At 48.6% G+C, this 15495-nt stretch overlaps 1 protein-coding gene across 18 annotated transcripts in view; it reads right to left on the reverse strand.

The window, feature by feature from the left end:
- Nucleotides 1–224: 224 nt before the first annotated feature.
- VRK3 (VRK serine/threonine kinase 3) overlaps nt 225–15495 on the reverse strand; it is a 36540-nt gene continuing 21269 nt past the window's right edge. For 5 of the 18 annotated variants that reach the window (XM_026014162.2, XM_026014159.2, XM_026014163.2 and 2 more), the window contains 6 exons: nt 14343–14435; nt 12741–12873; nt 11447–11567; nt 5824–5882; nt 3001–3182; nt 225–590 (listed from right to left, as the gene is read on the reverse strand). In XM_026014162.2, coding sequence (XP_025869947.2) covers nt 3001–3182; nt 5824–5882; nt 11447–11567; nt 12741–12873; nt 14343–14435 — 588 coding nt within the window. In that variant the 3' untranslated portion in view covers nt 225–590. Of the gene's footprint in view, nt 591–3000; nt 3215–3274; nt 4540–5057; nt 5555–5823; nt 5883–11446; nt 11568–12740; nt 12874–14342; nt 14436–15495 lie in introns of those variants that run through there. The other 13 variants (XM_072758091.1, XM_026014164.2, XM_072758077.1 and 10 more) reach the window with 5 other exon arrangements.

Here is a 15495-nt window from a genome sequence, read left to right on the forward strand (position 1 = left end):
TGGATAAATGGACAGTTGAATAAATGGATGGGTGGATGACTAGATGGAAGAATGGATAGATGGATGGATGGATAGATAAATGGATAGATGGGTGGGTGGGTGGGTGGATTGGTATCTACATAAACTTTCAGTAGATGGATGAAAGGTTGAAGGGATGGACAGATGGAGAAAAAAAGTAAACTTTCCAAAATGAACTCCTTTTGCAGACACTTGACTCTCCATGCTCCAATGAAACAATTTATTACCAAAGCATAGTAGTGCCAAGAGTAGCAGGAAGGGTCCCCATGGAGGGGACTGGCTCACCTCCTATCGTGAGTTGGGGGTCTTCTCTGTCTACAACCCCAGTGGCTGGCGGGAGATGACAACTGAAAGAATGGGACAGTCGAACTGAGGAATTCACATTATCTGAAGCTTAACTGCTAGGTTCCCTGAGGCTAATCAAGACTGATTCATAGTGTGGTTTAAGCAACAGCAGGCATGTGCATTCGAGGGATCTTTCTAGAAGCATATCTGTGATACTACAGCAGGCCTTCAGTCACATTTCTTGCATTGTTTTTTTTTTTTCTATTTCAAACCTCGAGTCAAAAGTTCTGAAAGACAATAAAAATGGCTGTTAGTATCTTAATCATTCAAGGAGCACCAATGAAACCCCTACTGTGTGATGAACACTTTCTAGAGGTTGGTGATACTACCATGAACAAGAACAAGAACCTTTGTTGGACTTGGAAGAGGGGGTAGACACTACAAATTAAACACCCCCACTTCTTTCCAGAAGGGGATGAGGCTGTGTGGAAAACCAGTAGTGTGATGAGGGGGTGGGGAGGTGCCTCACGAGGGCAGTCAGGGAAGGCTCAGGTCTGAGAGTCAATAATGAGAAGGAGCAAGTCATCAAAGATGAAGGGAAAAGTGTTCCAGATTGTGAGAATGGCAAGTGCAAAGGTCCTGAGTTGGGATCAAACTTGGCCTGATTTAGGATCTGAGGGGAAGATAGTGTGGCTGGCACAGAGTGTACAGGAGAGGTTGAGGGGAGGAGGGGAGGTCAGCCACACAGGCCCCCGGCAAGGAGCTTCCATAAAGCAGAAGTGGGATGAAAAGCAGAGGTGGGATGATCTTCCAGTTATTCCAAGGTCACCAGGTTCTTTGAATAGCATCTCCTCATTAAGTTTCTAACCTTGGGACAAACCTGCTACTGAGCAGACTTACTCAGTTTCAGATCCCAAACCACAAGGACCCTGAAAGGGGATGTTAGGTTCTGAGTTTTTTTTTTTTCTTTTTTCTTTTTTTTTTAGATTTTATTTACTTATTCTTGAGAGAGAGAGAGATACAGAGGCAGAGACACAGGCAGAGGGAGAAGCAGGCTCCATGCAGGGAGCCCAACGTAGGACTCGATCCTGGGCCTCCAGGATCACGCCCTGGGCTGAAGGTGGTGTTAAACCGCTGAGCCACCGGGGCTGCCCAGGTTCTGAGTTTTAAATTTTCCATTGCACCAGGCAGACAGGGAGGCACCGCAGGACCGGCCAGCACCCACAAGGAGACCTGAGTCTCGGTCTGTTAGATTTGGGTGGAGTTTCTGTGCAGCTGGCCAGTGAGGGGCAGGTGGGGTCCCAGACAGGCCAGACAGAGGAGACCCCGCCCTCATAGAGCTCAGAACCAGTAGGTGGCTATGACAGGTGACCTTGCGGTCAGCCACCCCCAGGGTGATCCTGGGAGAAGGGCAGAGGCACAGACCTGAGGAGATGGGCAGGGGAGGCTGGCAACCTCCTGGAGGGATAGGGTGAGTGAATGAGGGTGTGCGCAGGGTAGGGGGGGTAGAGGTTTCCTGGACAGCTGGGGGACACAGCAGCTGTCTGCAGCACTGGAGAGATAGGCAATCGGCAAGCTGTGCGGGTAGAGTCATGTTTTCACTTTTGGAGAGTCTCTGCACTGGGGGCCAGCTGTGTGTCATGGGGCATTGAGTGGCATCCCTGGCCCTCTACCCATTCAATGCCAGTGGCACCCTTTCCCCAGTCGTGACAACCAAAAGTGTTTCCAGACACCCCCTGGGGCACAACATGGCCTCCATCTGAGGATCCTTGACTTTGGACACTGAGCTTTTGATTCCAGCTAGCCACCAAGACCAGAAATTATAACTCTGTGGACGGAGGAGGGCCTGGGGGGAAGCTTTTCTTCGGAACACGTCCACAAAGCCTTGCCAAAATTAACTGTCGAATTAATTAGTTTATGTAGTCTTGACCTCCCCCCAACGTCTGTACACTCTCACGGGGGCTGATGGGAGTGCAGACAGGTACAGGGCTCCGATGGGGAGCCATCCAGTTCTCTCTTGCAGAATAAGAACCCCCTTCACAGACACACATGCGCCCACCCGAGTGAGGCCTGTGTACACAGGTGTTCAAAGCCACGCTGCTTGTAAAACAGACCCCCCACCCCTGCCCGGGAAACCAAGCAAATGCCCAGCCACTGGTTCTAGAGGGTATCCTTCCAACCCACAAGGGAGTCTGGTGCTGCCATATACAAGGTTGTGGGCCACAGGGGAGAGCAAGGTGGCACCGGGCACAGAGCCAGTGTGTTTGGTGGTGGGGTGGAGAGACAGGGAGTCAACTGGAAGGAAAGCAGAGGCTACAGGTGGTGGGATGGAGGGATGGAGGAATATTTCCTGAGGGCTGAAAGGTTCAAGAACCCTGTGGAAAAATCCAGTATCTAACTGGGAAGTTGGCTCTGGAGTGACCATTTAATGGCATCTGGGAAAGTGCATGGGTGGCTCAGTCTGTTGGGCATCTGCTTTCCCCTTGGGTCATGATCTCGGGATGCCAGGATCAAGCCGGCAGGCTTCCTCCTCGGCATGGAGCCTGATTCTCCCTCTCAACTCTGCTCATGCTCTCTTCGTTGTCTCTCTCAAATAAATAAGTGAAAAATCTTAAATAAAAAAAAAGCATCTGGGAAAGCAGGGTTGGGGCCATGGAGGGCTGTTAAGACTCACGAACTTCTCCCACTGGAACCTACCTAGGGTACCATCTGGAGGTCCACGGGGTCGTAGGCTGACACCCGCAGGTCCTGCAGCAAGGCTTTCAGATTGTTCCTCAGCATGACGTAGGGTGGCTTCTCATCATATTGGAGGGTCATCACCACCTTCATGTACTCCTGCAGGGTCTCTGTGGTCCAGATATCCCCATCACGGGAGAGGCCTGAGAGGGGGCCCAACCCAGAGCCTGGGGGGCTGTGCCTGTTTGGTCAGTGCTTCTTCTGCACCTGGAACTGCCTCAGGCACTTAGATTAATTTTTTTTTTTTTTTTTTTTTTTTGTAAAACGTCAAACCTATGCAACAGTAGAACAGTATCACCAGCACCAGCATACCCATCATCCAGTTTCAACAACTCACAGCTGATCTCATTTCCCCTCTGGTATTGGTAAAGCAGAGGCCAGTTAATTATATCATTTTACCTATAAACCTTTAGTGTGTATCTCTAAAACAGGAGTCAGCCACTTTGAAGTGTCAGAGTGGTGGCACCTGGGTGGCTCAGTGGTTGAGCATCTGCCTTTGCTCAGGTCACGATCCTGGGATCTTGGGATGGAGTTCCCCATCAGGCTTCCCGCAGGGAGCCTGCTTCTCCCTCTGCCTCTTCCTGTGTGTCTCTCATGAATTAATAAATAAAATATTAAAAAAAAAAAGTGCCAGAGTGTAAGCAGTTTTGGCTGTGTGTGTGTGGTCTGTGTACCACAAAAGCAGCCAGAGATGACAGTAAAGCCAGTGGTCAGGTTGTGAGGCCAGACAGGTTTTACAGACGCTGTAGCCTCATTTTAGACAAGTTTCATGTACCATGAAATGTTCTTTTGATTTTTATCCCTCAGCTATTTTTTAAAAGATTTGATTTATTAGAGAGAGAGAACAGGCAAGAGAAGGAGCAGCGGGGAGAAGAAGGAGGGGGAAGCAGCAGGCAGAAGGAGGAGAAGCAGGATCCCCATTGAGCAGAGATCCTGATGACAGACTCGGATTCGATCCCAGGACCCTGAGATCATGACTTGAGCCAAAGGCAAATGCTTAAGTGACTGAGCCACTCAGGAGCGCTGGCAACACCCCCTCCCCCCGCCCCCTGCCACAGCCATGGGCTTGGCTTAGAATGGCTAAGACTCAGGGAGCTAACCCAGGGGTTCATTCTTCAGTGCCCAAGAACCCAAGGCTGGAGGGAGGGGAAAGTGACTTGAAGAGCAGAACCATAATCAGAACCCAGGATTTCAAGGTAACTAAAAAACGAGCCTGGGATCCCTGGGTGGCGCAGCGGTTTGGCGCCTGCCTTTGGCTCAGGGCGCGATCCTGGAGACCCAGGATCGAATCCCACGTGGGGCTCCCGGTGCATGGAGCCTGCTTCTCCCTCTGCCTGTGTCTCTGCCTCTGTCTCTCTCTCTGTGTGTGACTATCATAAATAAAAAAAAAAACAAAAACAAAAACAAAAAACGAGCCCTTACAGAGCCGGAGGAGACAAACTATCCGTTTCTTTCTGCCTCCTCTTTAGAGGGCAATGTGGAAGTTCTACAGAAGCGGCACTAGGAAAAAAATAAAAAGACAGTCTAAATCTTCAATCATGGAGATTTAAAAATCATGCTTTAGGGCAGCCTGGGTGGCTCAGCGGTTTAGTGCTGCCTTTGGCCCGGGGCGTGATCCTGGAGACCCGGGATCGAGTCCCACACCAGGTTCCCTGCATGGAGCCTGCTTCTCCCTCTGTCTGTGTCTCTGCCTCTCTGTGTGTATCTCTCACGAATAAATAAAATCTTAAAAAAAAAAAATAAAAATCATGGTTTAGTGGGGCACCTGAGGGGAGGCTCCTGCTCAGTGGAGAGCCTGCTTCTCCCTCTCTGCCCCTCCCCTCCCATTCATGCTCCCTTTCTCCTGCACTTACTCTCTTTCTAATAAATAAATAAATAAAATCTTAAAATAAAAAGATGGTTTAGCCAAATCACGAATATTGTGCAGCTGTTTAAAAAAGGCTACAATGGATCTAGGAGTAAGAACACAGAAAAGCCAGTGTCGATGAATGGAAACAAGATGTTGACCAAAATTCATGTAAGGTGAGCCTATTTTCGTTTTTTTTTTTTTTTTAAATAACAGTTTTGTAAAAACAATGGTTTTGTAAAACAAAACCACGTGTGCATATATTTGTCTATGTTTGCTTCATACACAGAGGAAGAACTGGCAGCAGATTGTAGGGGTGTGGCTCCTCCCATCTCGGCGCCGTGCCCCTTTGCAATATCTGCTGCTTCTCTCATCTCATGAGGTAGAGACACCTGGTCACCTGCTGAGTCAGAGTCAGCCTTGTGACTTGCTTGAATGTGGCAGAGTGATATCTTGGGACTCCTGTGCTCTGCAGCTTCCACTCGTGTCCTTTTGGAAAGTTGTCCTAAGAGTGCTTTGTGAAGAAGCCCAGAGCTGAGGCCTCCCAGGCCTGCCAGTGACAAGCCAGCGCCAGTCGCCAGATGGGAGAGAGGAGCACTTGAACAAGCCTGCCCCAGTCGAGCCATCGGATGGCAGCATCAGCATGAATAATTCCTCCTCCCTACTTACCTAGGACCAGGAGAAAAATCACCAGGCAGGACCTGGCCCGTATTTCTATCCCAAAGAAATTTTCATAGAGAAATACAATTTTGTGTGTGTGGTTGTGTATGTGCATGTGTGCTGTTATTTAGAGACACTTCAGAATTTTGGGGTCAGGCAATATTTTCGTTTTTCTACGATGGGCATATATGCACATAGAGAGGCAATGCCAGGATGGACCCACGCCACCTCGTCCCCACCAAGGCCCTCAACTCTTCCTTTCCCCTTTCAGGACATACCTGAGGGACACATCCAGCGACTGCACTGTCCCACGAGGGTCTCCGGGTTGTCAAGAAACCTGACAGGACAGGGGCGTTTGCAAGACGTCTTTTAGGGAAGGGAGAGCAAACTTTTAAAGCAGAATGTCTAGCAGGTGTACAGTAGACTCCTGTTATTTGGGGTCACTCTCCTGTAGTGTGGCCTCCAACACCAGATTAGTAAATGCTTTTAGGGGAAACACAGCATCAGGTTCCTGTGAGGTTCTGGTTACAATGTTTTCACTGTGACTTCAATTGATTACTTAAGTTTGTCTTCTGTGTGTTTGGGTTTAAAGATACTTTAATACACTGTTGATTGTATTCACACTGAACTCACAGCCAGCAGCACTAGGACTCATGCCTGAAGGAAACTCACAAACACAGGTATTTTCTAAGACACGTCTCAGCCTTCTTACACTTCAGGGACACTAGATAGCTCTTCAGCACCAAGTGTGGGACCTTTCTAAATAGTGAAATCACCAACAAAAAGCACAAACATCTGGAAAATGTGGCTTTAAAAGGACTGCATAAAGGATCCTTGTTTACGATGTGAGATTGGCAATGAAAAGGCAGAGCATCGCCTTTTTCAGCCTCAGCTGGGACTGCATGCATCAGATGGCTCAAAATTTTCGCTACTCTGCGTGTGTCTGAGAATGATCTAGAAAGCACTGTGAGTACTGATTCTGGTGAATTCACAAATATAGAATCTGTAGATAACTGAGGGTTGACTATCTTCCTCTTTATAGATGCACACATGTATTTATACACACACACACACAAACCGTCTTGGTGGTCCACTCAAGAAAAATAGAAATTCATCCACTTCCCTTGCTCCGTCCTCACAGTCCCGGCCCACCGGTCCTCACGGTCCCAGCCCAATGTATCTTCTCTGGCCTGGACCACTGACCTGGCTCCCCACTCTCCACACAGTGCCTGGGTGCTGTCCTTGTCTCCTCCAACCCAGCCCAGAGGTCCCCAAGCTCCACCTTCCTGTTCCCTGACGCTCTCTGTCTAGTTCAGGCCTCATACTCTCTCCCTGGACCTCAGGCCTCCTCCCCAGTTTCCTGCGCATCCCCCACATGGCAAAACAGAGTTTTGATGCCTGGAACCGACTCTGTCCCTTCCTGCTCACAGCCCTCAAGGGACTCCCCAGTGCCCTGGGGAAAACCCCAAAACCCCCAGGATGCAGGGCTGCCAGTCCCTCTGAGTTTGTCTCTCTGACTTCCTCCTATTGTCATATGCTTGGGTCACACCAAATCCCTTCTGGTCCCCTATCTAGGTTAAGCATCCACCCACATCTCTTAGCTTTGGCACATATTGTTCCTTCTGCCCTGGACGGTTGTCGCCCATCTTGGCCCTCAGCAGGTGGCTGCTCTCCCTTCTGGACACTGCTCAATGGCGGATCGTAGTCCACGGATGCCCTAAGGCAACTGTCAAGACACAGGACGGGCCAGGTCTGACATTCCTCTCTCCTGGCAGCCTCAGGATATGTGTGGCAAATGGCTGAGTGATGGCACCCAAAAGCTGCACCCCTAGCATGCCATAAATTACATGAGCAACTCTACCACTGGCTGTTGGGAGGTGGGACCCCCCCTGCCCAGCCTGCTGCTTTAAGAGCAGGGACCAAATCCCAGGGGCACCTGGGCTTTCCCAGAAGGGGATGGGTCCATCAGAAAGCCTTGGAGAATCAAAATCTCTCTTTTATTCATTCATTCCATCGTGAACTAGAATGTACGGAAACTGAACAAATGTTGAACAAAAAGGCAATGCACACCAGTAAAGATGACCCAGAGGCCAAGTTAGGGTTCCAGAAAATGTGCATGTGGCAACATCGCCCCCTCATGGTCTTTTGTGTTACTGCCTCAGGTCTTGGGCCAGAGGCTGGGTGGGGTGTGTATAATGAGCACCTCACCATGGAGAATCTCCAGATTTCCGACCTTCCCCCTCTGTGGTTGTGGTCGGGATCTGGGGCTTAGAAATGAACTGTTCCTCGTACTTAAATCATCTATATTAAGATTATTACTAAGACTTATCATATTTACTCTGCACTAATTTGGTAAGTACTTCTTCGGGAAGCACATCCTCTCATTGATGGTCTCTCTCCTGCGAAGCGGAAGGTGGCAGAGTTGTGAAAAGGGGGACAAGGCTGTTCTTAGGAGTGAGAGGAAGTAGTGGAAGCAGGATTCGACCTAGTGGAGCCTCAGTGGAGCCTCGATGGGTGATTTCGCTGATGACAAGTGGTGCCCTCAGTGGATTCACATTTGGGTCTCCAGCGTTTCCTAGCACAAGGGCTGGCACATAAATGTCCTCAGGGAACAGGTTCTGAACGGATGAGTAGTTCATGGATGTGCTATCCTATCTGCCTAGAAACAATGCCTCCCCTTGCCTGCTTGGGGAGGCCCTCTGCTCTGTACAGACTGGGTCAGGCATCTCTTGGATGAAGGCACCCAGTGGCTTGAGGCCAAGTAACCTGCCTCCCCTCCACTCCCACGATGTTTCTGGGGCTGCCTCCGCTTTCAAGAGCAGCACCTACTTCTGCCCAGGTGTCTCCTCCCAGCCCAGGAACTGCCCGAGGCTGGGGCCATGTCTGCGTGACCTGTGTGTTCACACTGAAGCCCGGGCCTGTGAATGAAGGCTCATGCATGCTTTCCTTATTTTGTGAGTGCTCACTGTGAAATTTGACTGAAGGTGGCACCGTGGAGTCTCTACCTGCTGCCCACTGTCACTTGTTAAGGGCAGAATCCCATGGGTCAGCAGCCCCAGGCTGGAGACATTTCCTAGCCCCGCCGCTGCAGCCCGGGGTAGCTATGTGACCAAGAGATGCATGTCATCCCCAGTCCTGCCCTTCAGAAGCAACGAGAGATGGGGCCAGCAGAGCTAGCACCATAGGAGGATATATGCATGTTGGAGGGGCCAAGGCACTGTTCCTGAGCGATAAGTAAACATCTACCTCGTTTAATCTACTGTGTTTTGGGATCTCCTCATAAAAGCAGCTCAGCTTTGTCCGTAACCCAACAGAAGAGCATAAAGGAGCTGTTTGTAGGCTTTGGTCACACATAATGCTTTAGCAATTGGGCCATATGCTCCTATTGCCGGTGTTAACAATTCTGCGACTCATTTTCACCTGGCTTCATTTCAAAAATGGAAAGCTACTGGAAAAACTACAAAGTGCAAAAATCAATTCTGAGAAAATAGGGCAATGGGCTCATGTTCTGGTGGGTTCTGAGGCTGGCTTCTGAGGCAGAGGTTGCCTGTGGAAGCCTGGGAGCCAAGCGCCCCTCTCCTTGTGTCTCTCCCTCCTGCAGAGACATCAAGGGCGTATCAGCGCCAAAGTGAGACATCCTCCTTGCCTCACTGCCCTTCTGGAGGGCAATTGTCATCTATCACCATTGCCATGAGACCTGGCCTAGCCATTAAATCTAAAGGAGCAGTGCATGCCTGCACCATGACAGTCACCCTGGGGGACACCTGAGTCTCCAACTCAACGGTCCCAACTAGTCTGGCCTGTGACATGCTCTGAAGAGACATTCACTCTGTCTCTTCACTGTCACCTCCACTAGGAGAGGAGTTCCCAGAGGGTAGGGATGTTAGGCTCAGTTATTTCTGTCTCTCCAGGGATGAGAACAGAGTGTGGTACATAGAAAGTATTCAACAAGTATCTGTTGAGTGAAGGAAGCCTGCATCCAAGTGCCACCAGTCCATTTGTGATAAGCCTCTCACCTCACTTTGAGATGAAAGAGCCTTCCCTGGAGTCGAATGGTTTGGCTGTGAGTCTAAGCACCTCTACTTAGTAGCTGTGTGACTTGGCCTGTTTCCCTGGGTTTTCTGTGCCTCAATCGTAAGAGCATTTACCTCAGAGTTGTTCTGAGGATGACACAGGAAGCACTGGGTGCAGTACTTGGGACAGATGAGTGCATGATAAATGCTGGCCTTGAATAGGTCATTATGAGTAGGCCAGTGTGACTGGGACAGATCTCTCCCTCTGAGCACCACAAGCAGGTCACCTGGGGAGGGGATAACTGAGCAGATACCTGAAGAAGGACGAGATTCATGGCATGGTACCACTTGTGCCAATCAAATACACACCCAGCTGCAATATCACATATTTTCTATGGATCCAGATACATCCAAACAAATTCAGGAGCAGGATTTGGAGGCAGTGAACTTAGCAATGAAGTGAAAGATACAAAGTACAGCACTGGGTGAAAGGAAGCAGGAAACAGAATGAAAGAGTTCAGTACCATTTATGCAAATTAAATACACTCATCAGAGATTGTCCAAGGTCACAGATGTATCTACATAAGCTCATTGAAAAGCAGTAGTTGGAAGCAGTAAACTTGATGCATGTGCAACGATGCAGTTAAAGTTGATGAACACGGTGCTGAGTGAAACAGCACCAGAAACAGTTGAGATTTAGAGCAGAATACGATTTATGCAGGTCAGACGCACACAGTGCCACCATCACCGCACAAGTTCAGGATACAGATACACTTAAGCAAACATTATCAGTAGAATACAGATTGAGTAAAAATGGTGGTGGTGGGGTATAAAAGGGAAAGAACAGAACGAGAGAGAGAGAGAGAGAGAGAGAGACCCAACAGGAGCTAGTGACACAGCATAGAGAACTGAGCAGCATGAGGGACTCGATGCCATTCCCTGGAGTTTCCCCTTTTCCTACCAGGCACACTTTCCCTGGATATTCCCATTCTCTCCCAAGGCTTCTGCTGACAACTCCTGAGAGAGCAATTGAGGTCTGAGTGTCTTTAGACGTCATTCCTGCACTTCAGACATGGATGGCCAACCACCTCCTAGATGGACCCTCCTGGATGACTCCTGGGAAACTCTCACCCCTGCCCCCAGGCTACACCAGATCTTGAATCCCAACTTCTGGGCTTGCAGGGCTTTGGGGGGTGGTGGTGGTGGTGGTGGTGGTGGTGTCCTGCTGTCTCCTGCCCTTGGTGCTGAAGAGCAAAGTGCCTCTGGGCACTTCCTTCCCAGCCCCGCTGCTCTGCTCGCTGAATGTCTCTTTGCATTCAGCTACTCTTCTGCTGTCCTTGGTGCTGAATATCTAAACAAGAACTAGCAGGATCTGGTGGTTTTACAAGCAGAAGGCAGGAAAGGAAGTGTGGACACTGGTGGCTGGTGTTGCCACATGCTAAAGCAGGGCCCAGGCCTAACTGCTCACACTGGCCACTTGTCTGTGAAGGAATGAATCATGGTGTCCTGTGCATGGTTGAGTATTTTCTACAGGTCAGGCTCTGTGCTGAGTGCTGTGTACCTTATTCCCCCAAACCTTCCATAGACCTTAAGGTAGGTGCTAATAAGATCTCATCCCATGGAGAACACTGAGGCCTGTGGAAGTTAGACTTCCCTCCCAACACACTGCAGTGGCAGGGTTGGAGCCTGACCCCAGGCAGTGTGACTCCAGAGCCCATGAGCTTGTTTGCTGGAATGGATACTAGAGGACATGCCTGAGAACTGCAAAGGCTTTGGCTCTGCTGGACACTGCCTCCCCCTCCTTTTTGTTTCCTACTGGGTTCTGAGCTTCTGCCTCACCTATGAGGGTGCTGGGCCAGTGCTGGGTTTTGTTGACCCCAAGACTCACTTCTCTTTCAGCTTCATGATATCTTCGATGTTGGGAAGGCAGTTTGTCCATGGCAGGATCCCGTAGAGCCACTTCAGCAAACAGTAGCCCAGGGTCTGGAGGTCACTGCGGCGGGAGGGCCCTGGTGAGGGAGGGCAGGTGGTGGCAGCTCAGTCTGAATGCTCCACTCACTGACACATCCACCCTCTTCCTTTCTCTCTCTGACTTAATGCACTCATGCACTCAACCATCCAAGCACACAGGCACTCACCTATTTATTCACTTTTCATTTGCCTGCTCTTATGTTCTCATGAGTCTCTCAATTACTCTTGTTCACTCTCTCAGCCATGCCTACATTCCTGTTTTCACTAGTTTACTCCCTCATCTACTTGTCTTCATTCATGCACTCATTCATTGAGTTCTCAGAGTTCTGTGCACCAGGCCCCATTCCACATTCTTAAATCCCAGACAAGAGTTTGGTTGGGTCCTTGTCCTTGACAGTCTCATGGAGACAGAGTCTGGTGTGGGATTACCTGAGCAACAGGGGTGGCAGAGCAGGGCATGAAGGAGCCCAGATAGAAAAAGGTAATGAAGACTGTGGGATTTTATTTTTTTATGCTTCTTGAATGACATGATTTAGACAACAATTCGTATATGCATTCAACTTCTCAGTCAGCACTGAGAGTTGACTGTACCAGAACTTCCACCACTTGATGTGGAGGCACAGGTACCAGGCCACCCCTTCCCTGTGGGAGCTCAGTCTGGTGGGAGGACATGGGTAGGCGTGTGGATGGCCATGCTATCAAAGGATTTGGGAAGGAGAGGCTGAGATCTCAAGGAATCTTCTCAAAGTACTCTCTTCGTACTCTGTACACTTTCTTTGGATAATCTCATTCCTCTCCCAGAGCTTCAGCTGACAACTCCTGAGATACTGCTGATATGTGGGTCTCTGTCCAGACTTATTCCTGTGCTCCAGACATGGAGAGCTAGTTGTCTCCTTGACAGCCTCTCCTGAATGACTCTCTGGAGTCACTGGGCAACTCTCAAGTTCCAAGTCTAAACCAGATCTTGGATCTGAACCCCTGGACATGTGGAACCTCCTTGTGTCCAGCCGCTTGCTGAATGGTCCTTGGTACTGAATGGCTGCCCTATAACTCCCTAATGCAGGCTATTCATGGTTCTGAATCCCTATTATAACTCCCTTAGTGTGATTCCTGTGTCTGGTTACCTTCTGTCTGTGGCTACAAAAACCTAGCGCTGCCCTTGTGTGAGAAGCGTGTCTCCTTGGCCCCGAATCCCTTCTCTGGACTCTTACCGCATCCCTTGTGCAGGTCAAGGCTAATGAACTCGAGATCCCCCTCATGTGGGCTCCTGCTGCCTTCCACATATGCCACATGTTTGCCTCCGGGGGCATAGCGGAAGGTGAAGCCATAGCCGGCCAGCATCACCTGTGTGGACATGTGGAGAAGCCATACAGTTTGGAGCTTAGGAGCCAGAGATTTCAATCATGGGCGCAATTTGAAGTAACTGAATGCCAAACAGTAAAGAAGGCTGTGAAGTACAAAGAACCCAAACCAACCACCCCCAGCCCACAACCTACCACTCAGAAGTAACCACAAATAATCGTTTCTTATGCCTTGTTTCAAATAGTTTTCTTCAAATAACTGGTAAACACACATGGATGCAGAAGGGGCTCTAAGTTTTTCACAAAGGGATCACACTATACCTCTTCCTGGGCACCTAGTTTTTTGCACTGTAAAGTTTATTTATTTTTAGAGTAATCTCTCCACACTCAACGTGTGGCTTGAACTCAACCCCAAAGATCAAGAGTTGCACGCTCTTCTTGAGCCAAAGAAGAGTGCCTGAGCCAGCCAGGGGCCCCTGCACTATGTTTGTTTGTTTGTTTTTTAAAGATTTTATTTATTTATTTGAGAGAGAGACAAGAGAGTGATGGAGAGAATGAGCCCAGAAGGAGAGGGTGAAGTCGATTCTCCACTGAGCAGGGAGCCCAACTTGGGGCTCAATCCCAGGACCCTGGGATTATGACCTGAGTGGAAGGCAGTAGTTTTACTTACTGAGCCACTCAAGTGCCCCAAGGGCCCCTGCACTTTAATAGTGGTTCCAGGCATTAAAATTTGGAGCCAGATAGACTGGTTCAGCCCTGTCTGAAGCCAATGAAGTTCTGGATTTTCCCACTCAATGGGCCAATAATTTGCAACACCCCCTTAAACATTTTTTAAAAAGCCATGTTAAATTGGGTTTCTCCTATTTGCAACTGAAAAAGTAATTAGAATTACTTCAAAATGCTATTTAATCAGCATCCTACCAATAGTTTAAGGTTTTCCCATTTGACTATTACAATCAATGCTGTCAGAAGCGTTTTGTACATACATCTTTCCACATTCCTGTGAATATATTCCATATTCCTAAAAGGAATATGTCCTTTTAGGACACATTCCTAAAAGAGGAACTGGTGGATCAAAAAAATATATATATACATTTAAAATTTTGACTGCTATATCCAAATTATCTTCCAGAAAGGTTGGCCAATTAACACTTCCAACAGCATATAAAGAATTTCTGTTTCCTTACATCCTTATCAGCAACAGATACCATTCTTTTTAAGTTTTGCCCATCCCTAAAACAGGAAGTTTTAATTTTCATTTCTATGATTACTGTATTAGTTAGGGAGGATGAGCATCTTTTAACATATTTAACTGACCTGTGGATTTCTTTTTCTATGAACTGCTTATCCCATCCTTTGCTCATTTTTCTACTAAGTTGCTTATCTCTTCTTATTTATTCAAAGGAGCCCTTTATATACGATGGATAGTGATTCTTTACCTGAAGTAAGCTTTATGAAATACATGTAGATTTTGAGGTGGATGAGATCCTGAGCCCAGAGAGCCCCTATTACCTGGCTCAGATCCTCTGGATTCACAAAGATGTTCTCAGCTGTCACATTTCCATGGACATATTCATTCTCATGGAGGAACTCCAGGGCATCCAGCTGGGGGAGAAAGCAGCATCTCCATGAGTAGCATAATGAATACAAAGAGACTCTGAGGCAAAGCCTGGTGAAGGAACCTCCAGTTAGGCATGAGGTCAGGAGGCACTATTTGTGATTGAAGATTGCTCATCTCCTCAGGCCTGTCCTCTCATGCCAACCTCACCCGGCCTCCTTATCACCCCCTCCAGCCCATCCCTATGTGGCCCACAGGGTCTATCTGTATCCAGAGCTGACCCTGCCCCTCTTTTGCTCCCAATCCTCCCATAGCTCCTTACTGCCCTCAGGACAGAGTTCCAGATCCTCAGCTTGGTGTTCTGTGCAATCTGGTCACTACTGACCTTTCCATCCCAATACGACCTAACCCTTTCCGTCATGCATGTCCCACAGCAGGCGTCCTTAGCACAGAAGCTTTGGAGATAAACCTAATAGGTCGCTGACCAGCCACTTCCATCTCTCCAGCAATTTCAGTTGGGTCCTCGTATCCTCCATCATAGTAGAGGGACACTTCACACTTCTATTCAGGAAACTTTTTTTTTTTAAGATTATTTATTTATTTATTCTTGGGAGACACACACACACACACAAAGAGAGAGAGAGAGAGAGAGAGAGAGAGAGAGAGAGAGAGAGAAAGGGAGATAGAGAGAGAGGCAGAGACACAGGCCGAGGGAGAAGCAGGCTCCATGCAGGGAGCCCGACGTGGGACTCGATCCTGGGTCTCCAGGATCAGGCCCTGGGCTGAAGGCAGCGCTAAACCACCGAGCCACCAGGGCTGCCCTTCAGGAAACTTTCATAGCTTGTGAAACTGTTAAATTTAGTATCACCCTCTCCCACTAGATGTAAAAACCATGTCTGTGTTACTCCCAGTACCTGGGACAGTGTCTGATGCCCAGCAGCGATTTGATAAATATTTAATGAAGGGATGAATGAGTGAGAGAATAAATCAATGAACAAATGCCTCAGTCTCCCTCTCCTATACAAGTCTTAGCTTACACTGTATCCTTGGCCTGGAATATTTTCCCCATGTATCTCCACTCCCACCCCACTTCTTTTTTTCTTCTTT

Source organism: Vulpes vulpes, chromosome 1 (genome assembly GCF_048418805.1).
Source record: "Vulpes vulpes isolate BD-2025 chromosome 1, VulVul3, whole genome shotgun sequence".
Taxonomy (NCBI): Eukaryota; Metazoa; Chordata; class Mammalia; order Carnivora; family Canidae; genus Vulpes; species Vulpes vulpes.